The sequence below is a fragment of the Poecilia formosa genome, unplaced genomic scaffold (assembly GCF_000485575.1).
Source record: "Poecilia formosa unplaced genomic scaffold, Poecilia_formosa-5.1.2 Scaffold140, whole genome shotgun sequence".
Classification (NCBI taxonomy): domain Eukaryota; kingdom Metazoa; phylum Chordata; class Actinopteri; order Cyprinodontiformes; family Poeciliidae; genus Poecilia; species Poecilia formosa.
This window is the reverse complement of record NW_006800079.1, coordinates 388,685-408,982: the sequence shown is the minus strand read 5'-3', so window position 1 is coordinate 408,982 and position 20,298 is coordinate 388,685. Positions and strand designations below refer to the sequence as shown.

The following is a 20,298-nucleotide window of genomic DNA, read 5'->3' as shown; positions in this document are numbered from 1 at the left end:
TACCTATAGATTTGATTATTTTTTTTTCACCAGAACACTAAAAACACCTTTCAAATGAGGATTCAATTTATTAAGGAGGAAAAAAAAAGATGGTCCACATGTGTTAAAAGTAAGTGCCCCCTAAAAATAATAATTGCCCCAAACTTGAAGGCAGCAACTGCTATTACCAACTCAGTGACTTTCTTGCCATATTTAGCGACATTTCAGACAAAAAAAAAATGGCATCGGCCAAAATTGGAACCAGCAGGTCAGGCTTTTTAAAGATTGGTAATCTGTGATTGGCCAGAAAACTGCAATCGTTGGCATCCATCCATTATCTTTATCCCTAGTGGGGTCACCAGGAGTGCTGGTGCCCATCTCCAGTGGCCAACAGGTGAGAGGCGGGGTCATCACCCTGGACAGGTCACCAGCCCAACCATGGATGCACAAACCCATACTGAAAAAGAATGGGTGTGTCCATTCCTCATGTTTTTGGCTGAGTCCTCAAGCAGTCATATTGGTGCAAATGTTCTAAACTGCTTTCCAAAAATGTTATCAGTTTGTAATCATGTTTAGAACAGTTAGTACTGCGTTGGCATTGCTAGTTAGAAATGCAGTGTCTCTGTGCACTTTTCACAATTTAAGTATGGTACATTTTGCCTGAGGCCTCCAGCAGGCTGTGAAAATTGTCTGATTCTAAATATTTCAATGCAAAAAAAGTAAATAAAGTGACTTTCTATGTTTCAGTTGGTCTTTCTGCAGTCTGTGGAGGTTCCTTGTCATTTTTCTGTAAAGCACCGACTCTTGCTTCTTAGAGTTCTCTCCCGCATTTTACTGTAACAACCTGACACAACTTCTAACAGTAAATGTTTGCACAAAGCACATAAAAAAAATCATGTATTTTTTCTCTCTCTCACCACAAACGTTTCTCTGAATGAAGATATGAAGAGCAGCAGGCAGTTCATGAGGGTATCAGAAAGATTTTCTACCAAGCTTCAACTGTAGCTTTAAACTATGATCATCTGATGAAAATAATGCAAGTCATCAGTCCCACCTCTGTTTGCAGTTGTTTTCAGATTAAAGTTTGCATTGCCTTTTTGTACTGGCTTTTTGTCATTCATAACAGCCAAACACCTGTCTATGAATTTCATTATTGGTATAATGTATACTAATGTTAATTAAATTCCTAAGTAATGTAGTGTGACATACATGCATGGATGGATGGATGGATGAATGGATGGATGGATCTTTTTTTGTCATCTTTTGATGACCGTGGCTCCTGTTAAGTATAAATAAGAAAATTCAGCCCAAGATTACTGTTGTTTGTCCCTGTGAAGGTCATGTGTCATAATAGAGCTGGCTATGTGCAGGCAGAGCCTTGGGCTGACAGTTATAAAGATGAGGGCAGGCGAAAACAGCTTTATGCGAGTGTGACGTTCTCCTATCGACCTGTTGGGACGCCTGATAGATTATTGCCATAATGAGGGTTTAAGTTTGCCTGCGTTTGTTGGCTGCTCTGATCAATTGTTGGACATTGTGTAGATGACAATAAAAGCCGAAGATCAAATTGATGACACAATTTGGGCGCCTACAAGATTTCGATCAGAGTAATGGAGCTTTGGGAGCTTTTGCATGACATGTTTGATTTATTCCTCTCTAGTGGATGTTCTGATGACATCAACTATCTCTCTCTATTGGTCTTCATCTCCTAAAGCATAATGAGATTTTTTATTAAATGATGTAGTTTTTCATACAGCAGTCACTGTTGGACTTTGATATCTGGGTCTCTAGCAGTGCTTAATTGCCTCCTGGTTAGTTGGTCTCTGTCTTACAAAAATGATAAATTGAACTGAGGCATGTGTGGTCCTCACCTCCAGCTTCCTAGTCTCTTGGGTAGGAGGTGAGACTGGAGAGAGGTCTGCTTCCCTCAGTGGAAGCCCTACTTCATTCCCTATTCTTCCTCTCTAGAGGTTCCCCCAGGTTTCGAGTATACACAGTCCCCACGCGACACAAAGATGCCACTGAGGAACTCCCTCAGCTCCAGACTTCTGTTTGTTTTTCTTACAGAAACACCATCTTATTTAGATTAGAAACACTATTCATAGCCAAGGTAAGCATTGAAATTGAATGTTTGCTAAAGCAATCCATTACTTTTATTCTCGTGGCAGTTTTGCAGTGAGGGCGTGATTGAGGGTGGTGAGTAGAGTCATTGGCACTGATTACTGGCTCCATTAGCGTGAATAGATGGCTCTGGACTTGCAAAACATATAAGAACAATGTGGTTGTTAAGTGGGTTTAATGCATGGATCAGCACTGATGAATTAGACCAATTAATTGACAATAACAGTAAAAAACAGGTCTGTCCTTTCTTGCTTTGTAGAGCCCAAAAACGATTTCTTCCTCTTCTATGGTAAGGGACGTCCTGGGGTCATCCGTGGCCTGGATATGAATATCAAGTCTGGTGACGAGCACATGGTACCTATCGAAGACCTTGTCAACCCTCGAGCCATAGACTACTTTGCAGAAATGGGACACATTTACTTCGCTGACACCACCAGTTTTCTCATTGGCCGTCAAAACATAGATGGAAGTAGTAGGGAGACAATTCTCAAAGATGGTGAGTCAATTTTTATTTTTTTATTTTTTTGTATCTTCTGGATACTTTTTTCCTTTGTAAGTCAAGATCATTGTACTTTTTAAAATACCCTATTCTCTGTTATGTCTATGGTCATAAAATAGCTTTTGCACTATTTGCGCTACTAAAAAAAACTGCACTTCAAATATCTTTTTTATATCTTTTCTAGTTTTTAAGCAATACAGATCTCACACATATAGTATATGGGATGAAAAGGGGATATAAATGAATGAGTCTGCTTCTTAAGTGCAAAGCAAAAATCACTTGCAACTATTTTTAGGTTATGATTTTGTACAATTAAAAAGCTATTGACCACATTTATATCTGTTTCATTAATGCATGTTTTCAAAAATCTCAGAAGAAATAAAAAAAAATATATATGTATATATATTGAGAAATGTCTATCGTATTTTGTGGTGCTGATTTTGTTCCAGAGCTTGATAATGTTGAGGGTATTTCTGTGGACTGGATTGGAAATAATTTATACTGGACCAACGATGGCTACAGGAAGACGATCAGTGTTGCCAGGCTGGAGAGAGCCTCTCAAACCAGAAAGACGCTGTTGGAAGGAAACATGTCACACCCTAGAGCAATCGTAGTTGATCCTCTGAACAGGTAAACTCTCTAACCATATACTGATAAGGTCAGAATGTTTATCTAGGACTGGTTTGTAAAGCATGCTTAACTGAATTCTTCAATTGGATGGTTGTATGACTCTCGGGTACATTTTAGTTAAAATAAAATAACATGAGCAGACAATATTACTTAACTATGGCATTCTTGTGTAATCTACTGTATTAGTTGTTGTATTAGTTGTTGATATTTATAAAGTAATGTTACGACAGTTACGTTGAATTAAGTATTTAGTTGTATTTTTGGTAATGTTCTGATAGTAGTAATCGCAAGGATCATCAAATATGGTTTGCTTCTTTATTTTTAAAAAAAATATAGTCTAGCACTTTTTTGAACCTTAGTGTTAAGCCAACCAGTGAAAGCAAAATGTAAAGACTTATCAAAAGCCTTTTAAATTTTGTAGCGGTGGCATAATCCCTTGTGAATTACAGAAAAAATAATTTAATTTTAGAATATTTAATCATAAACTGAGCCAAATCCCATACTAGGAGATATATTTTTAGCGAAATCACTGATGCCACACTTACTGGCACTCATGCTTTTATGACTGCTGAAAGCCTGAGTCCGATGAGTCAGTTCCCTTCTGATCTGGCCATATGTATAGAACCATTATTCTGAAAGACACAATTAAGACACAATTAGACACAAAATCCCCTGGTACTTCAAATTGTTTGTGATGCCATACACACTTAAAAACATAAATAAATAGGCCCAAAGCATTACAGATCCTTCACCTGACCTGACTTAACAGGTAGCATAAAGTGTTTCTCTCTCCTCTTATTTATGTTTAGATTTTTTGCAAAACGACCTACAATAGCGTTTATTATTGAAAAGTTAATTTTTGGTTTTATTTTTCTATTTAACATCTCAGTAGATTTTAGCCAGCTCCCCGTGTTTATATCTGTGATGTCAAAACTGAAAAGTATTTTTTTAAGTGGTTGACGGGCGTGAGGATTACATCTAACTGTTGTTAAAAAATACTTAGTAATTCCACGAATCAAGTAAACAGTATCACAGACATTACTAAATAAAAGTGCCTGGATTTTTCATATGTTGTATAAAAGATGGTTCTCTTAAGACATTGCACACATACCTACAAGGTGGGTGTCAGTTGTGGAAAACATTGTACATGTATAAAAATATTTGTCAGCAGAATAATTTAGAACTTTAGAACAGACATGTGAAAATCAGTCTATAGAAATTCCTACAGTGCAGCTTGAAGATAGTAATTTACCAGAAGTTCTTTAACTAAACAAATGGCTTGAAATCCCTAAACAAAGCAAATATATGTTAAAAGAGTTGTTTTTCTTGTCCTTAGCATGTTTTGAAGAGATTTTATGACTGTTACAACACCCACTGGCTTTCTTGTACTTTCTTGCTGTGTCTTTGCTACAAAGGAAGTATTGTTATTGGATAAATCGTGGGAGTGATATTTTTATTGCTGCTTCCAGCACTGTTCTTTAGAATGTCAAATTTAAACACATTTCTCTCCATTGCTTCCAATGTAATTACTTTCAGGATTAATCCTGGAAACCATCATATTTTTAAAACTTTTGCAATGACCTTTGACCAAGTAGTAGGTCACATGGAAGGTTTTCAAAAAATGTATTTGTAAATGAGCAAATGAGAGCATTTTCTTTTTAAAGGAAAAATTTTTACAAAAAGAAAATTTTTGCTCCACACTTGAAAACTTGGTAACCCAATTTTCAGTTTGTTGGCTTCTTCTCTGCAGCCTTCATAGATCACATCAGAGTTCCTGTTTGGATTCATCAATAGTGGTTTTTGCCAGTAAAGGTGGTGATTAGCATACAGACATTATGCCGCAAAACGGCAATTCATTGAGTGTCTTAAGGATCTTAAGGATTAACACTTTAAGGCTTAAATCGTATTACCACCCACTGAATCCATAGCAGTCAGAGATTAGTTTTCAAGCCTCAGGGGATTGTTCCAAACATTTTGCAGCATATTGCTTTTTGTCACAGTTTTGGGAACTTGTACCCCACCACTAACTTATTCATTCTTACATTTCCAACTGACTCTGCATGGTTTAAAAGCAAAGTTACATTCAGACAGTAAATTGAGCCCTAAACTTTTAACATAAAAAAAAAAATAATAATAAAATGCAGACAGTTTTTCAGTTGCAGACAAACAATTGTTACCTTTTTCTTTGTTTGAGGATTAATAAATTTTATACTGACCCTCCTACTGACAGCACAGGTGATTAGAAAAGCTAGTTTTAGGCTTGCGAGCGAACATTCAGCCAGAACCCCGGCAGTTCTTTGATCTCTATCTGCTCAGCTGGACGGCTCTTTTCACATGAAATGGTTGCACTTCTCCTACAGATTTCTCCACTGCAGTCTTGAGACCTTATTTTCTGCTCTGTTGCCACCTCCAGTTTGTGTTGACATGAGTGTCAGCTTAATAGTAACTTCCTCCACTGTTTTGCTACATTAAGAATGAAATATGTGAATAGTCAAAACATTTTGTGCAAGTCATTTCCTTATGTGATTTTGTCTCTTTATGCCAATATAACTGATGGGAAATCTGATGTAAATGTAGACTTTTGGCAGGATTCAGGGGTTCTGAAACAATCATTGTTTTTGCCTATTTGGAACTAGATATATTTTTGAGATAGTTTCTTCATTTTCAGGCGAACATTTAAATGTATAAAATTCCAAATTCAAAGAGCTGTTGATGCTATGATGCAAACCCCACTGGTTTCGGTGCCTGCCGATAAGTGTGTAACCCAAATATTAGATTCTCTCAATTGAGACATTTTCAAAGCTATGTTTAGTGACTGCTTGTGGGTGTTGTAGTTTGAGGTTACCAATTTGCTGTTCCCTAGTGAAAAACTTAAACTTAAGAAGGATTAAAGCCTTCGATATTTACCGTCACAGAAGGTTTGGTTTGGTCATATTCAATAAATGTTTTTAGTCGGTAAACATATCTGTGACAAAAGGCTGTGTTGTTTATTTATTTTCTGCTTTTTGCATTTTTTGGAGCATAGCAATATCCAGATCAGAAAATGTGATGATTTTTATTCCATCTTCACATTACTCTGTATTTTCCTGGCTTTTAAACAGTGGACAAATATTGCAAAGATACATGTCTCTAAATAAATAACTTTCCAGAAATTTTTACACATATAATGCTATCAGTTATTTGCTCTTCAGCTAATCTAGATGACCACAGACATTTTGGACACGTTAATAGTTCTGTGACAATAGCAAGAGTACTTATAGATGCAATAAATGCCATATATAGTTTTTACAGCTACAGATGTTATTCAGATGCTTCTTAAATGGTTCCCAACAATCCATTAATAATGTTATTTCATTTCACGCTATGTTTTGTGAATTTTTCTTTTCCCATTGGTAAACATTCACTCACCTCACTATGCCAACTGTTTTAAAATTAACTAATAAATAATATTTATTTAGTTTAAAAGTATTTGAACACTTTGTATGATAATGTAGTTAGGCGAAGGTACTGACCATTTATGCTAAACACCATTTTCCACCTTAGTAGTTTTTTTTTAATTTTACATTCACAATTAGTGGATGTGTTAATATATGATTTTACTAAGAAAGAAGGGGTGCACATAAGAACAAACAGCAACAATAATAAATACAAACTGGGTGTACCTGTTCCAAAAAGACATGCAACATAGGAAAAGGGCCATATCATAAGCAACAAACTGGCTTAATACACTATGCCTTGATATTTCACAAAATACTTTTATTTCTTTACATTTAGAACCGCTTGAAACGCTTTTTTGTAACACCAAATTGCATGTCAAAATAAGAAACTCACGCAGAGGCACTGTGGTGGTGCAGAGAGTAAGATGCATGAACCACTGGCGGAGGCCTCAGTCCTCTATGTGACCTTCACAGGGTCCCGGTCCGCTGGCCTTTGACACGTCTTCCACCTCTCACAACCCTCTTTCCCGTCAATCTGCTGTGAAATAAAGGGCATTAGAGCCACAGAATTCTAAAAAAACCCTCAAAGAAAATAAGGCACAGCAGTGTTAGTCAGCATTAGCAACCCAGTTTAGTAGCTGTAGACATCTATGACTCAGCTCCTCCTTCACCAATTTTGAAAAAAATCACTGTGGGATGTTTTAAGTCAAGAATGTCTGTTCCTTCTGCATATTATGTTCTTTGCCTTCTTGTGATGAAAATAAAAATATATATACATTTGTGTTACACGAAAAACGTGAAGTTCACTGTGTCATTAAAGTCAAAGGTATCATTTTTTTTAGCTGATGAAGACACAACCTGGAATCAGAAAACAGTATGCAACAATAGAATATTTGTGCAAACCAATTTGAACCATTTTTAGCAATAACTTGAGACGTGTGTCTGGTGTATCAATGAAAAATAAATTTTTCTTCTTCATAGCGCCCTGAGATGTTGACTAGAGTCCCTGCAGCTTTAAATGAAAAATATTAAATTAAAGGATGACATTCAGCATTTTGGCTGAATTTAGATCAGTGAAGGAAGTATTAATATTCTCTTTTTGTGCTTTATATAAATGGTGAGCATCTGATGCAGTGTCTATCTATATTCAGCTGTGTAGACGTGTGTGCATGAATTTGTGTGTCTGTGGAAGTACTATGGTATCAATAATTCATGAGGTCACAAAGACGACTCAGAGACACGGTATTCATTCACCTTCCTATCCCAATCTGTTTTATCTTTCCTGAGCCAACCCTCTGCCATTGGTGAGAAGCACGGGGCACACGGCTCAGTCAGCAACACTCAAGCAGAGCAAATCCCCTGGGCATTGTTACTACAGAAAAGACCGTGTCAAATTGTTGACCCAATCATGTTAAAGATACCTCTGGCTCATTCAGAGGTGTAGTCCCGACATTATTTTTGTGGTTGGGAATTTAAAACAACTAACTCTACCTTGATGTTTTGATACACCTATCAGATGCACTTATAGAGACAGCGAGCATGCCTGGGAGAGATTTGTTTACAAGAAAATGGAGAGGTAAATTGTTGCTTGATGAATAACGGCGATAACTTATTTTCCATGCAGGTAAAAAAAAGAAAAAGTTATTACTTTGCAAGGAAATACAGCCAAGCATTATTAAAAAAAAGCCAAGTTTACATCAGTTTCACACAATACATTTAAAAGTACAGTTTGTCTTCCCCTAAGCTGCTTATAGAGAGTCAAAAACAATCTAACATTGAATATAAAATATATTATAATATTCAGGGTAAAATACCCAGATGCTCCAGGCATGTACTTTCTTAATTTAAGACGATGATTCATTTGTACATTGATGCAGTGACAGCTTGTGCTGTTCTTGTCCACTACTCTGCATGACAGCTGGATGTACTGGACAGACTGGGAAGAGGATGAGGTCAATGACAGCATAGGACGGATAGAAAAAGCCTGGATGGATGGATCCAATCGCCGTATTTTCGTCACCTCCAACATGCTGTGGCCTAATGGTCTGACTCTAGACCACAGTAGCAGCACGATGTTCTGGTGTGATGCCTACTATGATCATATTGAGAAGATTTACCTGAATGGAACTGGAAGAATGGTATGTATATACTGATGATTTGGACCTTCGCGTCTTAATTTCATTTTGCTGTCTGAATCAGTCAACTACACGATGGTAAATTAAAGTTTTAATCTTTCAAAAACGTTCAGCCTTATAAAATGTTAATATGACAAAAAAAAGTAGTTTCTAATTTAAAACGTTTTAATGGTGGTGATTTGATTCTTCAAAGCAGTGAGATCATTGAACAAATCTCCGCCTCTCTAAAACCACAGCCAACAAAATATCCCTTCATCCCTAACTGCCCCTGCAGTTAAACCGGCATATTAATGATAATAAATTATTTGTAAATGATCTTTAATCAATGCCAAGATTCTATCTAACATTATTACAAGCAGGCTGCTCTGCCGGATGCATTTGTGCAAAGAAATTAAATAACATTCATCATTCTCCCCACCCCGAATTATATCTAAACCCATATTCAAATAGTTAGAGTCTGCTTTGAGATGATTGATTTTGCTGTTGCTGATGGTGCCTCTCTGTGGCTCCGCTAATCTTCTGATTATAGTGCACGGTGTTTCTTGTTGCAGGTGGTGTACAGAGGAAAAGAGCTGAACCATCCCTTCGGCATCTCTCATTATCGCAATTTCATCTTTTGGACGGAGTACATGAATGCGTCTGTATTCCAGCTGGACTTATCCACGGGCGATGTCACTCTTCTACGGAGCGAGAGACCACCTCTATTTGGCCTGCGTGTCTATGACGCACAGAGCCAGCAAGGTTGGCAGCTTTCCCTTCACTTAGTAGCCGTTCAATGTTGCCGAATGTGAATTTCTTCCTTTACACTATGCATTCCTGTTGTCTTAATGTGTATGGGGGATTTATTACAAGATGTATTATATCTACAAGATGTATTATATATACTCCAGAGTAACAAAAAATGCTGTTGCTCTGTTATTTCATTGCAGTGACTGGCGCTGGAGTAGATTATCAACATGTAGAGAGCTTCATGTCATAATCTTACTCCCATTCTGTCTGTTAGAAAATTGTGCCAACCAAGTAACCATTAATGCACATTTTTATTGTACAGGAATAATATTGATATATATTTTTTATTGCTTGAGATCACATGGAATAAGTGTTTGCATAATCGCAAGACTTCAGTAATTCCTGATAAGTCGAAGATGTAACCCCCCCCATAGGACTTTTATTCTATATTGATTATTGAATTAGCAGGTGAGACACACAGGTTTTTGTTGAAAGGAGATTTAGGGGAGTTGTTTTGAAATCTTCCAATTTCTGAGATTTGTTTTAATAAACAGAAGTCTGAAATTGTACAAGATTGAACAAACATATTGCATATTCCCCAAAAATACTTATATTTTCATTTGAGTGGTAAAATCGATTCTATATACCATACTTTGCGAGATGTAAAAATCTATGTTTGACCTTTCATTTTTCAAAGCTTTTTTGGACAGAATTAAGCCCACAACTTGACTCCAACCTGAGTACTTTAATATTTTTCATTAAAGTCACAATCCTCATACTATGGAGGAGAGATCTATCTGTCTTTTATCTGAAAATAAAAATGTATTTTTGGCAAATCAACTGTCAAACAAGTAAGCTCACAAAATAAAACTTATTCTGTACATGTTATAAAGAGCAATTTTATACAATAAAATGTTCAAGCTACAGAAATTACACCCCCAACCACATACTACCTAGCTGGTTAACAGTACATCAGTAAATAATACAATAATTGTCCATTTCTTCTTCTGGCATTTTCACTGGGCCCAACAGAAAGATAGGGTTTAAAACTTTTTTAGCTGAAAAAAAAAAAAAAAAGTTACACTTGGAGAAAAATAAGTTGTTGGTCAACAACGGACAGATGGAAACTGCTGACTAAATAAATCTGGAGAGATGGCAATAGATTCATGTATTATTGATACATAGTGGAGCTAAATTCTCATGGAATATTACCTGCCATAAATTTCAAATATGATTCAGACGTTAGCAACCTAAATAAAAAACAAAAACAAAAACTAAATAAATAAGTAAAACAGTGACTTATTCCAGCACTACTCCATTTTACCGAACCTGCCACAGGGCTGACTTTGTTGCTTATTTTTAAGGTACAGTTTGCTTTCGGCATCAAAGCATGTGGTGGCAGGTGCATTTCAATCCTAGCTTTGACATAGCAGCAGTATTTGATGCTCAGGGAATGGCAGCATCAAATACTGCTGTTATGTCAGTATTTGATGCTTTTCCTTCTCTCTTTTATTGAGAGAAGATCGATTCATGTTATGATGCTGAAAAGAACAGATAGGAGACAAAATGGATAATGTTGTCAGTAGAATGTCCTCTGTGGACTTCTCCTTTTGCTTTATAACAACCATGTAAAAGCAGAATATGATACATTTAGAAGAATATTGTTTTAGCAGACAGTCAAAGGGGTTTTGCGCCTTTGCTGCATCCTTAAAACATTGATCCCTGTAGAAGAGCATCAGAGATGCTTATTGTGAGTAGAGCAGTGCCCTGTCAAGCGCACGATGCGAACCAGTTGTGGTTTTTGTGTGCACAGACTAGCTCACATGATCCAGAAAACGTCTAGATGTTTTTCTGTGACCACTGGATAGATTAATTGGATGTCCAATGTTGTGGCTACTACTGATTGGCTCCCACAAGACCAAAAGCTTTATCTCATTGGTTCCGGCTCTGCTTTTGGGAAAAGTGGTAAATTGAAGTGACAAAGGTGTCACATGGCTTAACTTTATAGGGGTCTTTTTTGCTATTGAGGAGTGACAGTTTTGTCCAGGAAGACAAATTATCCCCACTGAAAAAAATGATAAAAATGTCAAATATATTTCTCTTGCTGTGTTCCCAATATTTCATGTGATGTATGGCTTACACCTGGCATGTCTAAGTAAGGCGGGAAATGGGTTTTGCATCAGAAATGGGATTAATTTTGCAGGACTTAAAGTGGTGAAAGGTACTAATATTCACAAGGCTTGGAAATTGTAAAATTAACTGACAGTGTTTGCGATCTGTTTCTCCCAGGTGAGAACGCATGCAGCGTGAATTATGGAGGATGTAGTACCCTTTGCCTTGCCATCCCAGGAGGCAGAGTGTGTGCCTGTGCTGACAACCAAGCTTTGGAGAAGAACAATGTCACCTGTTCAGGTAGGAGTACACAATGAATCAGATGAAATACAAAGTCCAGGATCGTCATCTCCTGCTGTCATCCTGCCATCATGCTAAGGGAGAAAGACGGAACAGGTCCTTGTTTTTATGCAAATTAGGCAATAAACAAATACATACAGGTGAAAAATTATCCCACCAGACCTCCAGCTACCCAAAACAAATCCCACTTGCTTTATGTTCTGTGGGGTTGTGACACATTATTAACTGAGTTTGCCTGCTATTATGGCTATGCCAATAATTTCTCCTGAGTCCATACCTCTTACCAAGTCCCATGTTGATTTTAATTTCTCCTCTGTACTGTTTTTTTCCCCAGATTCCTCCACTGAAGTCTTAGAGCCAACTCGATGTAAAAGCGACGAATTCCAGTGTCACAATCAGCGCTGTATACGGGCCTCGTGGAAGTGCGATGGCGACGACGACTGTCTGGATGGAAGCGATGAGGAGAGCCACAGCTGCTGTGAGGATCTTGATTAGTCACTTCAAAAAATAAAAATACCCCATGCAGAAACTGTATGGGTCAATACTTTAAAAAGCACAACAACAAAAAAACACTACGATTTTTACAGTTAGTTCTCTCTTGCTGTCAACATCCATGTTGCTAATTGACACTAAACAGGGATGTTAAATGTGCTGCTGTCTACCTTCTTGGAGAATCACTCTTTAACAGATTACTTGGAGGAGCAGAGTTTTTGGTTCATTTGGATCATTCATTTATTTATTTATTTTTATGGAAGGCAGAAGCAGTACATTTTTACACCATAATCATATGCCAGCATGATTAGAAATTAAAGAAGAATCACCAGTTAGCTGCACTGCTAGAATATCATTTGGGATAATCTGACTCGGTTTATCTAAATGGATGTTGAGTCTTCATAAAACAGTGTCGCCACAAACTAAACAACACAAGATGTCAGTGTTGATATTCCCACATACTTTAGTGTTATTCTTTGGATTATAAAAGTTCAATATCGTCTTACAAATTGATAGAAATGGAATCAAACCCTTTCCTCAGAACAAATTTGTCAGAACACTACTATCAGTTTGGGAACCTCTTACATTATCCAACTGTGAAATCTAGATCTACCCTAACTCCACACAGCCATCCCTGTTTAAGGAATTGTGCTATTACTCATTGTGTTAAGTATGCACATAAATTTTCTTACTTACTTAGTGCAATCTATAAGTGATGAGAATTAATGAATTCATAAACTCGGTGTGCAGCTTGACTTAATTGCAAGGCTGACAAGAAAATAGGGTATGTGGTGATAGTGTTTTCACTGAAGAATATTAAAATGAACTGAATGTGACTTTAATGCGAATACTTGGTTCACAGTATCCCCCATAAGTCTTGAATTTCAGTGTCAAACATGTGTGGCTTTCAATACAAAAAGCAAGACTTTTCAAAGTATCTGTTACTGAGACATTCATGGAGTGTTTTAGGACACACTGTAAAAGTCTCATGGCATAAACATAATGTAGAGACGTCATATATACCAGGTGGGCATCGCTGCCTCAAAATTTGTGCAAGTGCAACTCAGCCATGACTCAGTGATATGATTAATTTTTTTTTTTTTGCCACAGTTCTGCCCAAAATGATTCATACCACTGTCAGATTTAGGTAGAAGTTATGTTCATTCAACAAGAAGTTTGTGTTTCAATGACATAATCAAAAGATAAAAAAGATGTAGAAAAAGGTGTCACTGTTTTAATTTAACTGTTAAAAAAGTCATAAAAAATTATTAATAATCACTTAATAGCTAATTGGAAACATTTTCCTGCCATTACAGTGAAGGCTTCAAGTAAGGATTTATTCAGCTAATTATTATATAACCTGTTGGAGAGCAGTTACAGACTGTGTGTAGAAATTTGAATGTTGAAAATAAAATAATGGAGCAGTTTACTATAATCTCTGTCGCCTTTCTGTTATGTGCTAACGTCTTGTCTAATTGTTAAAAATAGCTGGTCACGTGAAAATTCCTCTGTTGAAAATAATTTGTTTTGTCTTCTGGCTTCCTTTTAAAAAACTGATTAAGCAACATAGCGTTGAGTCTTTCTTCAGTAAGAACCATCGCACTAAAGATTCAGAAAAACATCATTTTTGAGTCATTTGAGCGCATTGCTTAATTTTATTGTTTGTTTGTTTGTTTTTTTTTTTCTTTGTTAACTATTAGTGGGTTTCTGCAAAGTCACTGTCATTTTTGTGTCTATTTGAACTGTTTCAGACAACCACACCTGTCCTGATGATCAGTTCAAATGCAACGACAACCGGTGCATTCCCAAAAGATGGCTTTGTGATGGAACCAGTGACTGCGGTAACGGTGAAGATGAAGCCAACACCACTTGCTCTGGTATGTTCTTCATCATTCTTTATGTTTGTAGTTTTGGCAGCTGTTTGATAGTTTGACGCTCCTCTTTACATGCAGGACAGTTTATTTCCACAATTATGTTCCTACATTCACTGTTGGAAATATAATTACTCTTTAAAGGAGTTCCCCTTTATGTTTTGATAAAAGGCTCCCATCATGTGGTTAATGCTCTGTTTCTCAGAAGACTGATGTGCTGTTTAATTGATTTTAGCTCATCGAGCTTATAGACTGCTAGCATTAAAGATCAAACAGCTTTCTCGTCTGTACAAAGAGGTGGAAAGCTTTTTTCTCTCTCATCTTTTGATGAGATGTTCTCACCTCAGGTGTGCTTTATTTATCCATGTCTTAAGCCGAGGTGTCAGGTGTTGTCAAGGCAGCCATCACTGTTATAATTTGAGGCTCTTAAGAAGCTTTGGTGCAGTACTATCACTCTCAGTGTGTGCGAGCGCTATATGGTATCAAAGAGTCGCGGTACCTTTGAGAGGAAACTTTCTGTCAGGAACGCTCATGGTAGATTGTCTCTATGTCTTTAACAGTGCCTCTCTGCAGCTTTTTATCCATAGAAGATCAGCCAATAAGCATTAGTCAGTGGATGATGAATGTTCCTGCACTGGCAGATTGACATGCATATCCCACTACAGCAGGACATTGCTTGAGTGCTGTCATGTACATGACCACCAGGATGTGACTGAAGGCCTATCAAGCAACAGCACATTTTACACACGCTGTCAGACATGCCACATTTTGCTGTGAGACAGAGTGATAAAGAGTTTGCGCTGGCCAGACATTGACATTTTGGTGATCTAGTGGACATTAGATGCAGTTGTGTTATCCAACATTGACTTGTGCGCCTATAATGCTGTGATTGAATTAGGAGACCACTTTCTCACTTTCTTGTTTTCGCAGCCCGGCCCTGTCAAGCCGACCAGTTCTCCTGCCAGAATGGACGCTGTATACCTCGAGGCTGGAGCTGTGATCGGGAGAATGACTGTGGGGATATGTCAGATGAAATATCATGCAGTAAGTCTCCTGAATATTTACCACATGCTATTATAGTCTTACTGACTGGACATAAACAAAGCTATTTGGGGCTTATAGTAGAGGCTCACATTTTATGTTTCAGATGGTTAAAAAGACTATAAAAAAAGTATTTACATCATGATTTTCACTGCTTTGTTTAATTTAAATGTTCCAGATCATCAAGCTAAATTTAATACCAAACAAACATGACCTGAGTACTGCAATTTTGAAATCTTGATTTGATTTCTTAAGGGGAAAAAAGCTACCTGAATCAACTCAGGTCCATGTGAAAAAGTAATTGCCTCTAAATGTAACAATTTGTTATTTAATGCTTGGCAGTAACAACCTTCAAGCATTTGCAAAACAGCCATTGACATGAAAATGAAATGTAGAGGATTTTCAGCCCACTCTTGTTTGCAGAATCGTTTTAATTCAGCCACTTCCTACAAATGTCATACCTATTGTCATTTAGAGTGACCTAGTCAAAGTCTGGATCTGAATCTAATGATGATATTGTGCTATGAGCTCAAATACGCAGATTATGCATGAAACATTTACTAGGCAGCCATTCTGCCAAGAAAAGTGGGCCAAATGTCCTTCAAAACTTGTCAATGATAACAAATGCAATTACTTTTTCACATACTGATGGAACAGTTATGTTTGCACATAAGGTCAGGGATGGTTTTATAACATTTTCATATAAAAATCTGTAAGGAGGAAGCTACTTTTTCACAGCACTACATTTATCTTTATATTGTGTCTAAAACAAAAGTTGAAAAAGTGTAAGGGCTTTAGGTTTCACTGCTGATTGAATAGCCGTGTCATCAGCTGGTAAAATGTCAAAACTAGTTTTCCATTTTGCTCTTGAAACACTTGAAATGTGACTGTTTAATTTATGGCTGTGTCAGAGAGCTGTCAGCATTTTTGCAGTTCTTGCTCATAGATATAACGCCACATTTCACCTGTAATTGATAGAAAGAAAATATGTTCTAAGAGGCACTGCTGTTGGGTTATTTAATACAGTGCTGTTCATTTTCCACAGTGGCTTTAAAAGTACAGCATAATACGTACGTGAATAAATTTACCATGTTTTCTACTGCATAAATATGCATTTCTGTGCAGAAATTACATAAAGGGGTGAGAAATCTTTAAAGCAAATGTCTTATGAGTGTCGTGTTTCCCACTGAGTTGCTTTTCGTGTTGAAGTGAAGCAAGGCTGGAGTAAAAAGAAGTAAGTCCAGTTTGAGCAGCATCAAATAGTAGTCGACACAGTAGCCAAAGAACCTTTTTTTGTGTTTACACGGAGCTCATCTATGTTTCTTGCCTAGATGATGCAGCAAAATGCCACTGAATTCTTTTCTGTGTCTCTAATTAGTTGCCATACATCCACTCAACAGCTTCCCATTAAGGACTGTCTTTTTTTCTCAAGAAGGGTCTGCATTACTATATTAGATTTACTGGCATTCCTTTTACAGTTGGTACATTTTCATGTAATGCCTTCCCGCTTAAGTGGCTGACTCAAAAGATCTTTTTTTTTTTTCTTTTCTTTTTTTTTCTGAAAAGTATGATTTGAAATTACCCATCTGCTTTGATAAGCAACAGAAAGGCAGAGTGGAATTTATTTGTTTAACTTTTTTGTGGCTCAAAAATATGATGATTTCTGCATTAATTTATGAAATTTTCAGAGTTGTGACTATTAATAAATTGTCTACCTTAACATGCCTGAAAGGACAGTGGAGGCTTAGTTTAGCTGGAACTCTTATGACTTTTATAGTTTCAAATCCATTCAACAGTGTTGTTAAAATGTGATTTGTCAATGTGCTAAAGAAATGCAGGGCAGATTTGCAACAGTGTGAAAGAGGCTTAACCATTTGTTTAGGCTAAAGGCAGATGTGTCGGTGGTGGGTTGAGTGACATTTTCTGTCCGTTTCATTCATTTTTGTCAAATTTCTGTTTGCACATGTCAAGATGACTGGTGATTACCAAATGCTGACGGTTGTTTGTCTATTTGAAGTTAATCTGTGTCAGATACTGTTTAAAAAAGCTTTGTTTGGAAGAGATATAGAAACAGATTTATAAATGCTTTGTACCAGTCACAAATCATGATTTGACATCATTTTCTGAATGTATGCAATAATTATCAAAACACATGAATAAATTAGTACAGAATAAATATGTTCAGAAGAATCTTTGTACCTATGATTTTTTTTTAACAAATTATATGTGTGAAAATGTATTTACATTTTTTTATATTTTTTGTTCTTTTGAGATAGTGATTCCATGTTCTAAGCATGCTATGACTTATCCTTGTGGACTGTATTGTAGCTACAAGAAACATGCTGTATGTGTCTCTGCTACGTTATAGGCTATAGCCGTTACCAGGTCAGTTTGTTTGTGATGACATGCTAATGTGCTGCTTCACAGACTAATCTTGATAATTACTGCAGTGAGATGTTTTTTTTTTTTTTTTTTGCTGTGTTTTTATGCTTAGTGCAATTTTAGAATTCCACCTGCAGAACTGAACAATCACCCAGGTGGAACTTCTCATTTCTGAATGGCTGCTAAATTGTACAGAACGGCAAGGCCTGCTTCGCTGGCAGAGGCTCGAGTTTTACCAAAGCTCTAGTCATCTGTGCTTCTATGAAAATGAATGTTAGTCAGAGCTTCGTACTCATTTCGAATACATAGTTGTTTTCTCACCCATTACTACATTCCGTTGAGAGAATTTTGAGGCTGAATTATTGATGTTGTGTTCTTTGGACCAAAAACTAAACACTTCCTCACTGGTGGCAACAGCTTAAAGGAATGATGCTGCGTAAACAGAATACTTTTGCACAGCAGCTCACTGTTCTTAAGTAGCGCCTCTGTGGTATTATACAACTTGTCAGCTGAGTTCAGTGAGTTAAAAGTTGCAGTGTTCTGGATAAATCTTAGAAAACATAAAAAAACATCAGACACTATGATGGCCCGAGGTTTTTTAGAGCTCTTTGAAGATGTATTTAACCTTTTATTATGTGAGAGGGTAAAGGGGCGTTTGAGGGTGCAAAAGCTGTTTTTAGCAGTGAGGTTGGAGTAGATGTATTAGCAGCATACATTTGAAGGATCAGGGAAAAGGTTTGAAGATTGTCCTTAATCACTATTTGTATTAAATCAGCCCTTTAACGGTGATTGATGTTTGCCAAACGCTGCTCTGTGCCATATCACATCAGCCTCCCTTTGTGTGTCCTAAGCCGCTTCAGTACGCAGTCACAAACAGCCGGGGTGTAAAGCAGTAATTAAAGTTCATGCTCGGCTTCATTCAATCATAATCAAGCTGTGCAGCAAAACATATTCTCTCCCCTTACTGTTGTCTGAGCTTCCTCAGGCATCACTTCTCTGCAGGCACTCTTCTGTGAAGCCCTGGCAGCTCACTTAGCTTCAGTGGAGCTACTGTGGGTTTTGGAGCACCTGAAGCTCGGTGGTGGCTGCCTCCGAGATTGATGTTAATTTGGATTTTGTTTGTCAGTAGTTTAGTGGTTGTCACACAATGGCTTCTGCTGGACTCTCTCGATGGCGTCATTATTTATAGATACTGGTGTTTCATTTTTAGCCATGCTAGCTGTTTACTTGAAACCCTCATTATTTATGTATGCTCGTGCTCTGTTCTTAACAAACGTTAAATCCCAGGCAGTCACATCCTGTCAGTAAGACCCATTACATTTGAGGGAAATGCGGCGTTCTTTAGATGACACTAATATGATAATGATACCTTCTCTACAGCATCAAAGGTATAGCATGCAGCTACAGCAGACTGCCAACAAATCAATTCAAGAGAGAGAGAGACTTGCATTTCTCAGGGAAGTCAATAACCCTTCTGTATAGAGTATACCAAAATTAGGCTGGTATGTCGATTCTGACGATGTTATCAGCCCACAAAAACAGAAAAATATTTAGTTTTCCTATCCATTCCCTATCACTATAAATAAAAATGATGTTTTAAAGTAAACCGAAATAGTTCATAAGATTTTTCTTTATTAAATCTCAGGTGATGACAAAGCCGTGAGTGGGACACGATGGATTTCTATTAAGTTAACAAAAAGAGAAAAATGAGAAAACCCATAATATGCTAAGACAGATGACAGGAAAAACAACTGTAAGATAAATCGAAAGTAGGAAATTAATATCGAAAACCTTTTGAATATACTGCGTTGTCTGAATAGTAAGCTGACGACGGGTGAAAGCTGTTTGTGTGAAGACTGCATTCTATTTCATGGCCAAGCATGTTTTACATCTGGTTGTGTGACTGGAGGCATTGAGCAACAGATGAAATGTGAAGACAGAACTCATTCTGAAAGAAACCACAGCACTTCAAGGCTTCCATGGGCACAAAGCTTTAATCAGAAGTGGAATTTCACATTATTTTCCACTTATAAACAGGGTCACCAATAACAAAGAATTTGGCAAGTATTTCCAAATCAGTACTATAGATACTTTTTAGATTGAAGAGCATGACCATAGTTTCTTGGCAACGTTGAGAATAAGTGATTAATGAATTGCAGGGATTTTAATGATATTTTTTCAGTCTTTGCAAACTTTTGTCAGCCTCTCTTTTCCTCTGCATAACAACATTACAGGCTGAATAATTGAGACTTTACTATCTCCATATCCAAATACAAGTACTTTTATTGCAGACTACATTCCACTTATTTAAAAGTTAACTTTCTCAGAAAAACAAATTGCTTAATTGACTAAACGGCCACCAAATATTGTCCTCTGTTTTAGACTTATATTTGGATAGTGCTCCACATGTCTAGAGCAGGCACAGCTTTGTACAGTGGCTTTAATTCAGCTGTAAAGGGACTGACCCCTGGCCCTGGACCATGTTCTCCCTTTTCTCTGTCTCCCTCCCTTCCTGTCTGGATACGATCAAAAATGGCCGCAACACACAAAGAAATATATATATATATATA

At 37.0% G+C, this 20,298-nt stretch overlaps 1 protein-coding gene across 7 annotated transcripts in view; it reads left to right on the top strand.

Moving 5' to 3' along the window:
* The window catches only part of lrp1bb (low density lipoprotein receptor-related protein 1Bb), a 308,534-nt gene that overhangs the window by 155,348 nt on the left and 132,888 nt on the right, over window positions 1-20,298 (top strand). For all 7 annotated transcript variants that reach the window (XM_016676720.1, XM_016676716.1, XM_016676718.1 and 4 more), the window contains 8 exons: window positions 2,360-2,596; window positions 3,049-3,229; window positions 8,585-8,804; window positions 9,353-9,542; window positions 11,820-11,942; window positions 12,277-12,420; window positions 14,186-14,311; window positions 15,236-15,349. In XM_016676720.1, the coding sequence (XP_016532206.1) occupies window positions 2,360-2,596; window positions 3,049-3,229; window positions 8,585-8,804; window positions 9,353-9,542; window positions 11,820-11,942; window positions 12,277-12,420; window positions 14,186-14,311; window positions 15,236-15,349 (1,335 nt within the window). The remainder of the gene's footprint in view (window positions 1-2,359; window positions 2,597-3,048; window positions 3,230-8,584; window positions 8,805-9,352; window positions 9,543-11,819; window positions 11,943-12,276; window positions 12,421-14,185; window positions 14,312-15,235; window positions 15,350-20,298) is intronic.